The sequence below is a fragment of the Nerophis ophidion genome, linkage group LG18 (genome assembly GCF_033978795.1).
Source record: "Nerophis ophidion isolate RoL-2023_Sa linkage group LG18, RoL_Noph_v1.0, whole genome shotgun sequence".
NCBI classification, from domain to species: domain Eukaryota; kingdom Metazoa; phylum Chordata; class Actinopteri; order Syngnathiformes; family Syngnathidae; genus Nerophis; species Nerophis ophidion.
In genome coordinates, this window is record NC_084628.1 from 19760414 (window position 1) to 19777913 (window position 17500).

The 17500-nt window shown below is 34.8% G+C and overlaps 1 protein-coding gene across 2 annotated transcripts in view; it reads left to right on the forward strand.

Moving 5' to 3' along the window:
• LOC133536847 (FRAS1-related extracellular matrix protein 2-like) overlaps positions 1-17500 on the forward strand; it is a 334085-nt gene that overhangs the window by 302494 nt on the left and 14091 nt on the right. For both annotated transcript variants that reach the window (XM_061877482.1, XM_061877483.1), the window contains exons 18-22: positions 417-748; positions 13609-13801; positions 13877-13981; positions 16531-16658; positions 16726-16860. In XM_061877482.1, coding sequence (XP_061733466.1) covers positions 417-748; positions 13609-13801; positions 13877-13981; positions 16531-16658; positions 16726-16860 — 893 coding nt within the window. The remainder of the gene's footprint in view (positions 1-416; positions 749-13608; positions 13802-13876; positions 13982-16530; positions 16659-16725; positions 16861-17500) is intronic.

The following is a 17500-nucleotide window of genomic DNA, read 5'->3' on the forward strand; positions in this document are numbered from 1 at the left end:
GAAGAAATGTTTAGAATTAAGTTCATGAATCCAGATGGAGGGCACTTTAAGATGATGATTACTTTTATGTGCAGAAATCTTTATTTATAATTGAATCATTTGTTTATTTTTCAACAAGTTTTTGGTTATTTTTATATATTTTTTTCCAAATAGTTGAAAAAAAGACCACTACAAATGAGCAATATTTAGCACTTTTATACAATTTAATAAATCAGAAACTGATGACATAGTGCTGTATTTGACTTCTTTATGTCTTTTTTTTTAACCAAAAATGCTTTGCTCTGATTAGGGGGTACTTGAATTAAAAAAATGTGCACAGGGGGTACATCACTAAAAAAAGGTTGAGAACCACTGCCCTAATGCATGCAGTAAACTGAAAGTCCCTTGGACTAAAACTCCGATGGATGCTCCCTCAGGTATGTTGCCCGTGGTCTCCACCCGGGCCTTGTCCAACTTTGAGCTCACGCTCAGCCCCGACGGCACCCGCGTGGGCAACCACCGCTGCTCCAACCTGCTGGACTACTCCGAGGTCAAGACGCGCCACGGCTTCCTCACCGACGCCACCAGGAACCCGGAGGTGATCGGAGAGACGGCGCCCTACCAGTACAGCGCCTCGCTGAGGGGCGCCAGCACGCTGCGCTTCTACCGCAACCTCAACCTGGAGGCGTGTCTGTGGGAGTTCAGCAGCTACTACGACATGTCCGAGCTGCTCACCGACTGCGGGGGCACCATCGGGACTGATGGACAGGTAAGAGGCCGGACCCTCACCTTTGACCCCCTTTTCTCTTCTCCAGACGTGAGGAGTGAGTAGAGCAGCACAGGAATGTGGACTCACTAGTGAGCAGTCAGCTTTGTCGCTAAAGCCTCCCCTCCATTAAAAAAAATCTTCTTAATCAGGGAGTTCTTAACCTTTTGACGTTGGAGCCCAACTTTTCCACTCAAATATTAACACTGAATTAATAATCTTACTCTTGATTTTAGATATATCTAACCTACTTAAAGTTTAAATACAACAGGGGGGTCCAAACTGCGGCTCACGGACCAACTGTGGCCCGCCGGCGTCTTCTATTTGTCTTTCGAGGCGTCATGAGTTTAATAAAGCGAGTATTTTCAAATTGATTTCAGTGATGGTGAGATTTTCTTTTTACTAACAGTAGAGCATATATTTATACAGTATATTAGAGATGTCCAATAATGGCTTTTTTGCAGATATTCTGATATTGTCCAACTCTTAATTACCGATTCTGATATCAACCAATACCGATATATACAGTGGTGGAATTAACACATTATTATGCCTAATTTTGTTGTGATGCCCCGCTGGATATATTAAACAATGTAACAAGGTTTTCCAAAATAAATCAACTCAAGTCATGGAAAAAAATGCCAATATGGCACTTCCATATTACTGAAGTCACAAAGTGCATTATTTTTTTTTAACATGCTTCAAAACAGCAGCTTGGAATTTGGGACATGCTCTCCCTGAGAGACCATGAGGAGGTTTAGGTGGACAGGGTTGGGGGGACGGGGTTGAGGTGGGGAGGGGTGGGGCGTGTATATTTTAGCATCCCGGAAGAGTTAGTGCTGCAAGGGGTTGTGGGTATTTGTTCTGTTGTGTTTATGTTGTGTTACGATGCGGATGTTCTCCAGAAATGTGTTTGTCATTCTTGTTTGGTGTGGGTTTACAGTGTGGCGCATATTTATAACAGTGTTAAAGTTATTTATACAGCCACCCTCAGTGTGACCTGTATGGCTGTTGACCAAGAATGCGTTGTATTCACTTGTGTTTATGAAAAGCCGTAGATATTATGTGATTTGGCCGGCACGCAAAGGAAGGGCCTTTAAGGTGTATGGCTGCTCTATTCTTCTCCCTACGTCCGTGTACACAGCTCCGTTTTAAGAAGTCATAAATTTTACTTTTTGAAACCGATACCGATCATTTCCAATATTACATTTTAAAGAATTTATCGTCCGATAATATTGGCAGTACGATATTATCGGACATCCCTAATATATATATATGTATATATGACACAATCCAAACAACCTTTCCCAGTCATGCAAAAAACATAAAGGTCAACACACATGGTCACACACAACACAAACTGCTGACTGAACTTTGTGGATATTATTAAAAAAAATGTTCAAACACCTTTAAAAATTCTAAATTTTTTGATGCATGTTAACTGTTAGCATGCTAACTTTATCATATTAGCTTATTTAGCTATTTTTGCAGGTTTTCACCTCAAAGTCATATATTTTGGTATTTGACCCATGTCAACTGTTAGCATTATGTTAAAATGCATACCATTTTAGCATACCAGCTCTTTTTTTTTTTTAGCTACTATCGTAGGTATACACCTCAGTCATATATTTTTTATACATGATGTATCTTAATGCTTCCATCTAGCTTTTGTAGCTAATTTTCCAGATGTTCACTTAAGAGTTGTAATTTTTTATTACCAGATGCCATTTTTGGCTAGCAATGCTTATTAGCATTTTCAAGGGATTTTATACAAAAATCAAACTTTCTAGTTAATGAATGTATTTTAAATACCATATAAATGTTACACAATATATAGTCAAATAAAGACAATTTTAATTACAGCTGATCTGACAGCTATATATTTTTCATTTGTTTAATTTGCAATTTTATTAAATTTTTGAATATCCAAATTTAGGTTAATATTTTTTTATTGTTTTTACACGCACTTCATTTTTCTTTTTTTTTCTTTTTTTTTTTTTTACTTTTAAATTGTTGTCTTTTCAGTGTCAATCCAATCATGTTTATGATCATATTTTCACGTTGGCTGTGTTAAATGTTCTAATGTGTCCTAAAAATAAATAAATAAATAGACAAATAAATAAATAAAAGAGTAAATACAAATACATTTAAATGACAAAAAAAATGTAAGAAAACTAAAAAAATTATATATGTATATATATATATATATATATATATATATATATATATATATATATCCATCCATCCATCTTCTTCCGCTTATCCGAGGTCGGGTCGCGGGGCCAGCAGCCTAAGCAGGGAAGCCCAGACTTCCCTCTCCCCAGCCACTTTGTCCAGCTCTTCCCAGGGGATCCCGAGGCGTTCCCAGGCCAGCCGGGAGACATAGTCTTCCCAACATGTCCTGGGTTTTCCCCGTGACCTCCTACCGGTTGGACGTGCCCTAAACACATCTCTAGGGAGGCATTCGGGTGCTATCCTGATCAGATGCACGAACCACCTCATCTGGCTCCTCTCAATGTGGAGGAGCAGCGGCTTTACTTTGAGTTCCTCCCGGATGGCAGAGCTTCTCACCCTGTCTCTAAGGGAGAGCCCCGCCACACGACGGAGGAAACTCATTTCGGCCGCTTGTACCCGTGATCTTATCCTTTCGGTCATGACCCAAAGCTCATGGCCATAGGTGAGGATGGGAACGTAGATCGACCGGTAAATTGAGAGCTTTGCCTTCCGGCTCAACTCCTTCTTCACCACAACGGATCGGTACAACCTCCGCATTACTGAAGACGCCGCACCGATCCGCCTGTCGATCTCACGATCCACTCTTCCCTCACTCGTGAACAAGACTCCTAGGTACTTGAACTCCTCCACTTGGGGCAGGGTCTCCTCCCCGGGGATGGCATTCCACCCTTTTCCGGGCGAGAACCATGGACTCTGACTTGGAGGTGCTGATTCTCATATATATATATATATTTATATATATATATATATATACTGCATATATTGGTTTATTGTCCAAAAAACCCCAAGCTGTGGGTCTAATGTACATCTACAAATTATCTAATATCCCAAGATCTTAATGCAGTGTAATTATGCAAAGACAGCGAATATTATCATTAATAAATGAGGTGTTAGTCGATACAGCCAAGTTTATATGGGTCATTATTACTGCGTGTTTGTGCTACTACACACAGAGATTAAAAGATAAATTAAGAATTGCTGGCCGCAGGTTGCTTGCTTGTTTAATCAATGCCACAAATAAACCGTGGCACCATGCAGCTTGAATTATTAATACCCAGAAAGGAAAAGTTGCTGTGGTTTTCTCTCATTAAAGAGGTAGAGACGTGGAGGTGGAGGGGTCACGTGTTTGCTGCTATGAAGATACGTTGTGGTCGAGGTTCAGGAGGATCAACTGTGGAAAAAAGAGGCTTTTGTGGTGAGGGCTAATGGAGGGATGACCCACCGCTGTGTCATGTCACATGAAGCCATTAAGGCCCGGCAGCTTGTGTCAGGAGGACTTCCAGCCATGATGCTTGGTGCCCGCAGGCTGCACAGGAAGGCAGGCAGGCAGGCAGGCAGGCACACGTGTGGCAGGTCAGACGGAAGGTGCACAGATACCTGGCTTGTAGACCAGCGCTTGTTGGAACAGGCCGCCTGCATTTTAAACTTTTGAACACACTTGGAAGTCAATGCTGGCTTTTTGGGGGGCAGATCCAAGGAGGAATGTTTGAATAATATCTCCTAGATCTACTTTGCATTTATGATATTAAGGGAGATATTGTTATATGTGATTGTTTTTTATTTGTTTGCTTGACAGTCAGGTAGCATGAAAAGTGTCTATAAAAAAGACACTAGAAAACTCCATGAAGAAAACGTGCCCCCTGGTGGCTGCTTGCAGTATAGGTATGACACCATCCATCCATCCATCCATTTTCTACGGCTTATTCCCTTTGGGGTCACGGGGGGCGCTGGTGCCTATCTCAGCTACAATCGGGCGGAAGGCGGGCTACACCCTGGACAAGTTGCCACCTCATCGCAGGGCCAACACAGATAGACAGACAACATTCTCACTCACATTCACACACTAGGGCCAATTTAGTGTTGCCAATCAACCTATCCCCAGGTGCATGTCTTTGGAAGTGGGAGGAAGCTGGAGTACCCGGAGGGAACCCACGCATTCACAGGGAGAACATGCAAACTCCACACAGAAAGATCCCAAGCCCGGGATTGAACCCAGGACTACTCAGGAGTCAGACCTTCGTATTGTGAGGCAGACGCACTAACCACTCTACCACCGTGAAGCCCGGTATGACACCAACTGATTGTTTTTTTAAAGAGCCCCCCAATAATTATGAATACATCAAAATCCGTTATCAAGCAATAAGTGAAACTTTTATTGCTCAAATACACAACTCTCCGTCCATCCAGAATGTCCATTAAGACAAAAATGGATGATTTAAAGCAGGGGTCCCAAGCAGATCCAGCCCGCCAGCGTCCAAAATCCAGTCCGCGGGAAGTCCCAACTTGAAAAAAAGCCATTTTCTACCCCGTGTTACTCTCTGTGTCTGTCTCCAGGTCGCTCAGGCAAATCATATTGTCTAAAAATGCAATTTCCCATCGATAACGTGACATCATCGCGCTCAGAATTTTAAGTTAAATTTAAAGTACGAATGATTGTCACTCACGCACACTAGGTGTTGAGAAATTATTCTCTGCATTTGACCCATCACCCTTGATCACCCCCTGGGAGGTGAGGGGAGCAGTGGGCAGCAGCAGTGGCCGCGCCCGGGAATCCTTTTTGGTGATTTAACCCCCAATTCCAACCCTTGATGCTGAGTGTCAAGCAGGGAGGTAATGGGTCCCATTTTTATAGTCTTTGGTGTGACTCCACCGGGGTTTAAACTCACGACCTACCAATCTCAGGGCGGACACTCTAACCACTGAGCATGTGTATATATACATATACATATATATATATATATATATATATATGTATATGTGTGTTTTATATTCTAGTTTCTTCAAAAAAGCCACGGGGCGTCCCGTCTTTCTGCCCGTGTGGGGGGTTCTCTCTCGCTGGCTTGGGTTCTGGCCGTCTGCTGCTTCTCTCGTGCCCTGTCCTCTGCCGGGCGTGTCTGTCTGCTGCCGGCTCTTCCGGGCGGCGCGGTGGGCCGGGGTTCCCGCCGCTGGCCGGCCTGGCTGCGTGGGGCGGGTGGTCCCTGGTTCCCTGGGCGCCACACCTGCTGTTTGGGTTGGGCTCTCTGGGCGGCTGGGTCCACACTCTGGCTCCCACGCACACTGGGGGTCAAAAATATTGTACATACAAACACACATATACTCACACACACACACACACACCGTTATTCATACATACAAACGTCCATACATATGTATCTACGCTCCCACATACATCCACAAATACATTACATACCTACATACTCCAAGTAAGTCCATCCGAGCGCACATTCACGGTACGAACATACATATACTGTACATATACATTCACTGTACAAACAAACATACATATACTGTACATATACATTTACTGTACAAACAAACATACATATACTGTACATATACATTTACTGTACAAACAAACATACATATACTGTACATATATATATACTGTACAAACATTCATATACACATTCTGTTCATATACAAGTACATATACATACATACACTCATGCACATAATCATGTTTCATCACACAAGGCATATTGACAGAGCTTAAACCATTGTTACTATAACAATCTACAAGATTAATATAGGTTGCCTCTCTCTTCCCTTTCATCTTTCGGTATTCCCTCTTTTTTTTTTCATTTATTTATTTATTTTGTTATTGTCTTTCTAGCTATCATTATGTATACGTATTGTTGCATTTGAACAACTTTATTGTTGATATTAGAGGTATTATTTGGTATTTGTATTGCTCCAGTTTTAGTGTAAAAATGCTCATTGTCATTACTATATTATTTATTTTACTAACTGCTTATTTGCTATCACTTTTACGATCATATTTGTACATATTGTATGTGCTGGTGTTGTTCTATTGTTGTTGTTGTTATTGTTGTATTTGCTGTTGTCGTTTTTGTCTCTCTGTCTAATCCCCCTCTTATCCCCACAATTTCCCCCTCTGTCTTCCTTTTTTTCTCTTTCTATCCCCTCCCGCTCCGGCCCGGCTGCACCAAATGATAATATAAATGCATTTAATAAAGTCAAATTCAAATAAGGCAACAAGAGAAGGATTTTACACTTCTCTTTTGTAAAGTAAATCTGAACAGCCAATATAGGCATCTACATCAACTATATGATTTGCCTGAGAAGCTGGACAGGACAAAAAAAAAAAGCCACCCTTTGCTCTTATTACTTTTTCGCACACTCTTGGCATTCTCTTGATGAGCTTTAAGAGGTACAGGTGTCATAGTTTTGATGCCTTCAGTGACAATGTAAATAGTCATGAAAATAAAGAAAACGTATTGAAATGAGAAGGTGTGTCCAAACTTTTGGCCTGTACTGTACATATATATTGGTACATGCATATATATATTTGTGTGTCCAAACTTTTGGCCTGTTCTAAATATATATATATATATATATATATATATATATATATATATATATATATATATATATATATATATATATATATATATATATATATATATATATACATGCATATATGTTCAGTGCAGGTCAAAAGTTTGCATATATATATATATACACACGCAGCCCAGCCCCCGGCCACATTGTTTTAACCCAAATATTGCCCCCGAGTCGAAAAGTTTGGGGACTCCTGATTTAAAGTATGATATTGGTATCGGTCCGACATCAGCAAAAGTATCGCCTTGTGTCTAAAATGTCCGACACAAGCAGTCCTGCAGCGTGTTTACTAGTAAAAAAAAAACATCAAAATGTCCTCCAATAAGCACACAATATTTTTCCACTTCTTACGTATGTCTAGCTTGTGTGCTAGTGTGTGCTTAGCTTTTGTGTAGCTGCTAGCTCCTCGTGGCCTAAAAAAAACCTAGGTTTATATATATATATATATATATATATATATATATAATGCTACTTAAAATGACAAATGTGCATAAACGACTCTGCTATTTGTTGCATCGTATGTACATATTTATTATTAATATACAAAGTCTCCAAGGCAGAAGCATATTAGAAATTTCCAGTAACAAACATGGCCGCATCATTCAACTTACTGCATCGTAAGCCGAACTTAAAGAATGATTACATTTGAAAATTACTAGCATAAGTCCATTCCGAACGGTTTATAATAAATAGGTTAGTGTTCTTTCATACTTATTCTACTTAATCAAACATTTTCTAACATTCCATACTACAAAGTACCAAAAGTTTGTAGGATTCCTGCTCATATATCGAATCAATATCGATATCATTGCTCCTTTATTGGTGTCATATTAAAAGTAAAAACCCCTAATTTAAAGTTTCACTGCTCATTAGGATCAAAGCTACAGTACAGTGTTTTTGTGTCTGGTCACACGATAACAGGAGACTAGAATAAAACTACTATTCCTATCGTTCTATAAGCGACACACCTGCACACTTTGGCAGAGGACCGTGTTTTGTTCCGGAAAAAGGCCCCCAGTTTCTCTTCTTTGTGCAAATCTACTGGCGGAACGCTGAGTGGGTTTCAGTGAGAGCAGCCTGGGTGGTTTGGCAGAGGAAGCAATGCATTCTGGTTATTGGACGTGTTCTGTCCTCACAATTGTGTCCCCACTTTCCTCTTGGCAGCAGCCTCAAAAAACAAAACAAAAAAAAGCCTACTTTTCTTTTGTTTTTTCCAAAACACTTCAAATTTTTGATTGGTACTGAACACATCTTTTCCATCTTGTTTGTTTGCTAAAGCTCATGAAGTGCTAACTAAATAGTCATTAGCGTTTCCTTTACGCCGGCAATGTGTCGCCAAGGCCAAACTTAATGAGCCGCTCATTGCCAGCAGCTTGAACACTCAACCAGCAAACATTAGCTCAGCCCACCTACACCGACGTGATGGCAACCAACACACACGTACAGTAACTGGGTCAAACAGTAATAAGTTTACAGTGACACCCATTGAAGGAGATTTTAAATGAATGCTACATGAAAACATTGCATTATCTTTGGAAAGGCAAACTTTTACTAAATTGTGGGACTTTAGCAGGTGGAATATCATCACAAATTGCAGCATTCCCAGATGAATACATTGTTGTGATCTTTATTTTTTTATTATCATTATCAGTTTTTTGTTTTATAGTCAAATCATTTTGTAAATTTATTCAACTCACATGTGTTGTTACTTTTACGATGTGTAAAATAATAGATTTACTTTTCGTTTTTTTCGTTTTTTTTTTTTTTAGTAAAAGGGTATTTAAAATCCTAATTAAGATTTTTTTTTTTTACGTTTTATTTTATGGTATTTAGATACATAAACGTTTATTTTTATTTATTCAATTATTGTGATTCATCAAATATTTGTTTTACTTTTATGGTACTGAAAAGATAAATGTGTTAGAATACATGTATGATATATATATATATATATATATTTTTCTATTTTTTATTGTTCTTACAATAATCAATATAATATTTCCAACAATTTTTTTTTGTCCTTAAAGTAATACATGAGATGCATCGTTAATTATGTTTTAATGGGACTTAAAATGTAGTATACAATGTTTTCTTATTTTCATGGTGTTTGAAACAAGCATTGTGATACATCATGCAAAAGTAATTGTATGGTTCTTAAAAGAATGAATGTATAATGTCATTTTTAAAAGTCTATTTTTATAGTACTCAAAATAATGTGATACATTATGTAAAAAAGTAATGCTGCTTAAAATAATAATGTGGAATATACTTTTTTTTCCCTATTTTATTGTACTTAAAATAATCAATATATTACTTCATAAAATATGGGTTTTATTGTACTTAAGTAATACATTGTTAAAAAAAAGTTTTTTATTTTACTTAAAATAATACATTTTTAAAAAGATTTTATTTGGTACTTAAAACGTAATATAACATGTTTTCTTATTTTCATGGTGCTTGAAACAATCATTGTGATACAGCAAAAACTATTGTATGGTTCTTAAAATAATGCATGTGTAATGTACTTTTTTTAAAAGTATTTTTTTTAGTACTTAAAATAATCAATGTGATACATAATTTTAGACAAATAATGCTACTTAAAATGATAAATGTGTCAAAATAAATGTGGAATATACAGTTTTTTCCTATTAAATTTTACTTAAAATAATACATTGTTGAAAAATATATTAATGATACCTAAAATGTAATATAAAATGTTTTCTTATTTTCTTGCTTGAAACAACCATTGTGAAACATCATTAAAAAGTAGTTGTGTCATTCTTAAAATAGTACATGTGTAATATAATTAAAATAATAATAATTTTAAAAAAGTTGTTATTTTTGTTGTACTTAAAATAATCAATGTGATACATTATTAAAAAAAAATATTGCTACTTAAAACGACATATGTGCAGTATCTAACTTATTTTTTTTTACTTTAATGGTGCTTAAAATAATAGATTGTGTAATGTTATTATAAAATGTATTTTATTGTGCTTGATTTAATTATTATGATCTATCAAATATTTGTTTTACTTTTAAGATACTCAAAAGATAAATGTGTATAAATAAATGTGTAATATAAAAACATTTCTATTTTTTTTGTTCTTAAAATAATCGATATAATATTTCATAACAAAATGTGGGGGGTTTTTGTACTTAAAATATTACATGTGATGCATTGTTAAAAATTGTTTAATGGCACTTAAAATGTAATATAAAATGTTTTTTTATGTTCATTGTTCTTGAAACAACCATTGTGATACATCATAAACAAGTATTTGTATGGTTCTTAAAATAATACATGTACAAAGTATTTTTTCTAATTACTTATTTTTTAGTACTTAAAATAATCAATGTGATACATCATTTTAAACAAACAATGCTACTTAAAATGATAAATGTGTCAAAATACATGTGGAATATACATTTTTTTACTATCAAATTTTACTTAAAATTATACATTGTTAAAAAAATATTTTAATGATACCTAAAATGTAATATAAAATGTTTTCTTATTTTCATGGTGCTTTAAACAACCATTGTGAAACATCATAAAAAAGTATTTGTGTGATTCTTAAAATAGTACATGTGTAATATAATTAAAATGATAATAATTTTTCAAATGTTTTCTTATTTTCATGGTGCGTGAAACAACCATTGTGAAACATCATAAAAAAAGTATTTGTGTGTTTCTTAAAATAGTACATGTGTAATATAATTAAAATAATGATAATTTAAAAAAAGTTATTTTTGTTGTACTAAAAATAATCAATGTGATGCATTATAAAAAAAAATATTGCTACTTAAAATGACAAATGTGCAGTATCTAACTTGTTTTTTTACTTTGATGGTGCTTATAATAATAAATTGTGCAATGTTGTTATAAAATGTATTTTATGGTACTTGATTTAATTATTATGATCTATCAAATATTGTTTTACTTTTAAGATACTCAAAAGATAAATGTGTTAAATTAAATGTGTAAAATAAAAATATTTTTATTTTTATTGTTGTTAAAATAATCGATATAATATTTCATAAAAAATGTGGGCAGTTTTTGTACTTAAAATAATACATGTTATGCATTGTTAAAAATAGTTTAATGGTACTTAAAATGTAATATAAAATGTTTTCTTTTGTTCATGATTCTTGAAACAACCATTGTGAAACATCATAAAAATGTATTTGTATGGTTCTTAAAATAATACATGTACAAAGTATTTTTTTTTAATATTTTTTTTTTTTGTACTTAAAATAATCAATGTGATACATCATTAAAAAATAATGCTACTTAAAATGATAAATGTGTCAAAATAAATGTGAAATATTAATTTTTTCCTATTAAATTTTGCTTGAAATAATACATTGTTAAAAAATATTTTACTGGTACCTAAAATGTAATATAAAATGTTTTCGTATTTTAATGGTGCTTGAAACAACCATTGTGAAACTTCATAAAAAGGATTTGTGTAATTCTCAAAATAGTACATGTGTTATATAATTAAAATAATAATAATTAAAAAAAAGTTATTTTTGTTGTACTAAAAATAATCAATGTGATAAATCATTTTAAAAATAATTTTACTTAAAATGACAAATGTGTAGTATCAAACTAACTTTTTACTTTGATGGTGCTTAAAATAATGATTGTGCAATGTTATTATAAAATGTATTTTATGGTACTTGATTTAATAATTATGATCTATCAAATATTTGTTTTACTTTTAAAGTACTGAAAATATAAATGTGTTAAAATAAATGTGTAATTTAAAAACATTTCTATTGGTATTGTTTTTAAAATAATCAATATAATATTTCATAAAAAATGTGAGGATTTTTTGTACTTAAAATAATACATGTGATGCATTGTTAAAAATAGTTTAATGGTACTTAAAATGTAATATAAAATGTTTTCTTATGTTCATGGTGCTTGAAACAACCATTGTGATACATTATAAAAATAATTGTATGGTTCTTAAACTACTATATGTGTAATATAATAATAAAAAATACATTTTTTTAGTACTAAAAATAATCAATATAAACCAATTTAAAAAAAATAATGCTACCTAAAATGATAAATGTGCAGCATCATAGTTTTGTTTACTTTGATGGTGCTTAAAATAATGGATGTGCAATGTTATTTTTAAAATAATTGTATGGTACTTAAAAAAGGAAATGTAATATATCTTCTTTTTTTTTACTTTTGTGGTACTTGAAATAATATGATGTATTTCTTTCTTTTTTTACTTTATGGTACTGGAAATAATAAATGTGCTATATCATTAAAAAAAACCTTGTAGTGCTGTCAAAATAATAAATGTGTGAGACAAACAATTTTCTTATTTTTATGGTACCTAAAATTGTAAATGTGTAACATAAAAATAAATTCCCTATAGTACTCAAAATAATCAATATGATACATCATTGAAAAAAATACTTGAATTTTATTTAAAATTATAAATGTGCGGTATCATTTTTTTTTTTTTTTTAAACTTTGATGGGCCTTAAAATAATAAATTTGCAATATTATTAAACATATAACATGTAAATGTGTTTTTCTTATCTTAATGGTACTTAAAAGACCAATGTAATACAGTGTTTAAAAATATGTATTGTATGTTGTTAAAAATAATAAATATCATTGAAAAAACATTGTTGATAGTACTTAAGATAATGGCAATGCAAGGTTATTTATAGAGCATATTTGGTAGACAAGAAAAAATTAAAAATCATAAAATAAAATCATCATTAAAATGATTATAACTAAAAATAACATCAAACAGTTTAGATAAAATACTTAATTTAGAATGAAAGAGATATATCATAAAAAATAATTGTATGGTACTTAAAATAATGAATATATAAATTTATAATAATACATTTGCAATATCATAAACACTTTAATCAATATGTATGATATTTAAAATACTACATGTTACATCATAATCATTTTACAGTATATAAAACACATAAACAACTTTTGAATTTGAGCTTGCTTTATTATTGGAATCTGACATTTGTAACTTTTCTTAACGTATAAAAAACTGACAATGCCCACTCGGATACATAGTAGTGGTCTACAGTCATGCAAGTGATAGCAGTTTTTTACATGTGCCTTTTTTTTTTATTATGAACCTTCAAAAGACAGCTATGTACATGAACATATAGATTGTCATAAACCAATGGTAAATACACGGTGGCTACGTGGTGGTGGTCTACATGACATGATTCATATAACAGATAGTGGGTTGTCCCTGCAGGTGTTGAACCTGGTCCAGTCCTACGTGACCCTGCGTGTCCCCCTCCATGTGTCCTACGTCTTCCACTCCCCCGTGGGTGCAGGCGGCTGGCAGCACTTTGACCTTCAGTCGGAGCTGAGGCTGACCTTCGTGTACGACACCGCCATCTTGTGGCGGGACGGCATCGGCAGCCCGCCGGGCGCGGAGCTGCAAGGTGGTGACGAACTTTGACCATCTTTTTGTTGTTTTTGGAACGCACAAATAAACGCTTTTCATGCTGCCCCCGCAGGCTCCTTGTACCCGACCAGCATGCGCATCAACGAGCAGGGTCGACTGGTGGTCAACTTCCGCACCGAGGCGCGGTTCCGAGGCCTGTTCGTCCTCGCTCATCCCGGTAGGTTGGACACAATATTAGGCACACCTGCACTGTCCACTGCAAAGGTGTCAGAGTGGTTTTGTGGAGTAACAGTCACACTGCAAAAAGTCAGTGTTCAAAAGCAAGAAAAAATAAATACAAAAATGAGGGTTATTTTAATTGAACTAAGCAAAATTATCTGCCAATAGAACAAGAAAATTCGGCTTGTCAAGACTTTCCAAAAGAAGCAAAATTAGCTAACTTCAATGAACCCAAAGATACCTTAAAGGCCTACTGAAACCCACTACTACCCACCACGCAGTCTGATAGTTTACATGTCAATGATGAAATATTAACATTGCAACACATGCCAATACGGCCTTTTTAGTTTACTAAATTGCAATTTTAAATTTCCCGCGAAGGGTCCTGATGAAAATGTCGCGGAATGCTGACGTGTACGCGTGACGTCACGGACTGTTAGGAAATATGAGCGCTGCGCACACACACAGCTAAAAGTCGTCTGCTTTAACCGCATAATTACAAAGTTTTTTGGACATCGGTGTTGCTGAATCTTTTGCTATTTGTTCAATTAATAATGGAGAAGTCACAGTAGAAAGATGGAGTTGGGAAGCTTTAGCCTTTAGCGCCACAAATACACGGTGATTTCATGTTTAAAATTGCCGGAGGTGAAACTTTACTATGGATCAGAGCGGTCAAGCGAACATGGATCCCGACCGAATGAAAAAATTGTGGTAAAAAGTCGCTTCTTACCGGAGATCAGCTGAGCTTGCGCTGCCCATAAAGCTGCCGTCGACTTCCCTGAGACATTGGCGTCAAGACACCCGTGGACACACACCTCCGACTATCAGGTACTGTTAAACTCACTAAAACACTAGCAACACAATAGAAAGAGAAGGGATTTCCCAGAACTATCCTCGTAAATGTGTCTAAAAACATCTGAATCCATCCCAATGCAATCGCGTTTTTTTTTTTTAACTTGATATTTGTTTATTTATTTTTCTAGTCCGTCGCTATCAATATCCTCAAACACAAATCTTTCATCCTCGCTCAAATTAATGGGGAAATTGTCGTTTTCTCGGTCCGAATAGCACTTTTTGTTGGAGGCTCTCATTACAAACAATGTGAGGATGTGAGGAGCCATCAACATGTGACGTCATCGTCTGCGACTTCCGGTAAAGGCAGGGCTTTTCTGTTAGCGACCAAAAGTTGTGAACTTTATCGTGGATGTTCTCTACTAAAACCTTACAGCAAAAATATGGCAATATCGCGAAATGATCAAGTATGACACACAGAATGGACCTGCTATCCCCGTTTGAATAAGAAAATCTCATTTCAGTAGGCCTTTAAAATAAGAATGCTCACAATAATAACAAGTGCACTTTTCTTGGTAGAAAAACAAATGAGACATTTTTGCTCAATATGTTGAAAAATATGCTTAAATTAAGTAAATGCTAGTGCCATTATCTTGACATAGGGACATGTGCTCGGCATTACATTTCTTGAAACCAGCAAACTTATACTGAAACTAATTTATTTTTCTTAATGGAAAGGCAACAAGGCAACCGCTTGTTACTCTCGGGGTCTCCTAGCCACTCAGGCAAATCATATTGTCTAAAGATGCTTTTTTCCATCGATAACATGACATCATTGCGCCAAGTGCGTGCTCTTTCAGTCATTTAGGGCGCATACCGTATTTCTTTTTTCATTTTTTATGATGATGTCTTGTTTTTTTATGTTCTAATTTATTCCTTTTTTTTTTATTTTTTATTTTTTTTTATTTATTTATTTATTTATTTTTTTGTCCTGTCCAGCTTCTCAGGCAAATCATATAGTTGATGTAGATGCCCATATCGACTGTTCAGATTTACTTTACAAAAGAGACGTGTAGGATACTTTTCTTGTTGCATTATTTGAATTTGACTTTATTAAATGTATTTATATTATCATTTAGTGCAGCCGGGCCGGAGCAGGAGGGGATAGAAAGAGAAAAAAAAAGGAAGACAGAGGGGGAAATTGTGGGGATAAGAGTGGGATTAGACAGAGAGACAAAAACAACAACAATAGAGCAACACCAGCACATACGATATGTACAAATATGATTGTAAAAGTGATAACAAGGAAGCAGTTAGTGAAGTAAATAATAATATAAAAATGACAATGAGCATTTTTACACTACAACTGGAGCACTACAAATACCAATAGAAAAAGCGCTATTGATCATGAACAATACCAATAGTGTACCTCTATTATCAACAATACGTATACATAATAACTAGAAAGATTGAAAAAAAAAATACCGAAAGATGAGCGGAAGAGAGAGAGGCAACCTATATTAATCTTGTAGATTGTTATAGTAACAATGGGTTAAGCTTTGTCAGTATGCCATGTGTTTTATTCCTTTTATAAATGTTTCTTGTTTTTTTAATTTTATTGAATTTTATTTTTTTGATGACGGAGCTTGTCTTTTCATGTTTTATTTTTAAGACGTGTCTTGTTTTTTTTTACATTTTATTATCTTTATTTGTTTATTTATTTTCATGACGATATTTTTTGTTTTTCATGGTCAGCCTCTGCCCTCACCTCCATGGTCATGTGTGCCGACCACCCGGGTTTGACCTTTAACCTCAGCCTGGTGAGGAGCGAGCCCACCTACAATCACCCCATTCAGCAGTGGACCTTCCTCTCCGACTTTGCTGTGAGGAAACATTTTGTCACCCGAGTTCTTGTTCCGTGGTGTGAAGTTGTGATGACCTGGCCTGCAGGTGCGTGACTACTCGGGCACGTACACGGTGAAGCTGCTGCCGTGCACGTCGCCGCCCAGCCTGGAGTTCACCATCCCTCCTGTGTGCAATCCCAGGGAGCCCGTAACCTTTGACCTGGACATCCGATTTCAGCAGGTAGACCAATGATGATGTAATAATAGTAAGAAAAATGTTTACATGTTTAAAGTCATCATTTTACAAGAATTAAGGTGCACTACTCTAGGATAATTGTTATATATTAAAAAAATAGAAAACTTATTTTATATGAAATACTGAAATATTCATTAGTATGTTTTTGTAATAGAATGACATTTTATTTTGCATTCTGTTTACAAAATATAATATGTTGTATTTAATGTGTAGATCAAATTGACATGACATAATACCTGCAATGAAAAAAGATTTTGAAAAAGGGGGCCGGCGGTTTGATTCGGAGAGTACTTTTTAGTGAAAATTAGTTAATTTTATGTTGTGATATTTGTGCAAAAACATTAAATTATGTGAATATAGTTGTATTATTTCTTCTACAAAAAACATTGTAAGTGTAAAAGACATGCAATGTAAATTTTGGTTATATTTTTAAAATAAAGTGGTAATACTACATGGATGTTGAGTATAAAATAATATTCCTGTAATATTGTAATTCAAAAAGCTTAATTTTCAAAGGAATTAACAATTGAATGAAAAAATATCTTACCAGAAATACACTGTAATTTAATCAAATAAATTGTTATTTAAAAAAGTGATTTTACAAGACTATAAGTCCCAAAAAAGT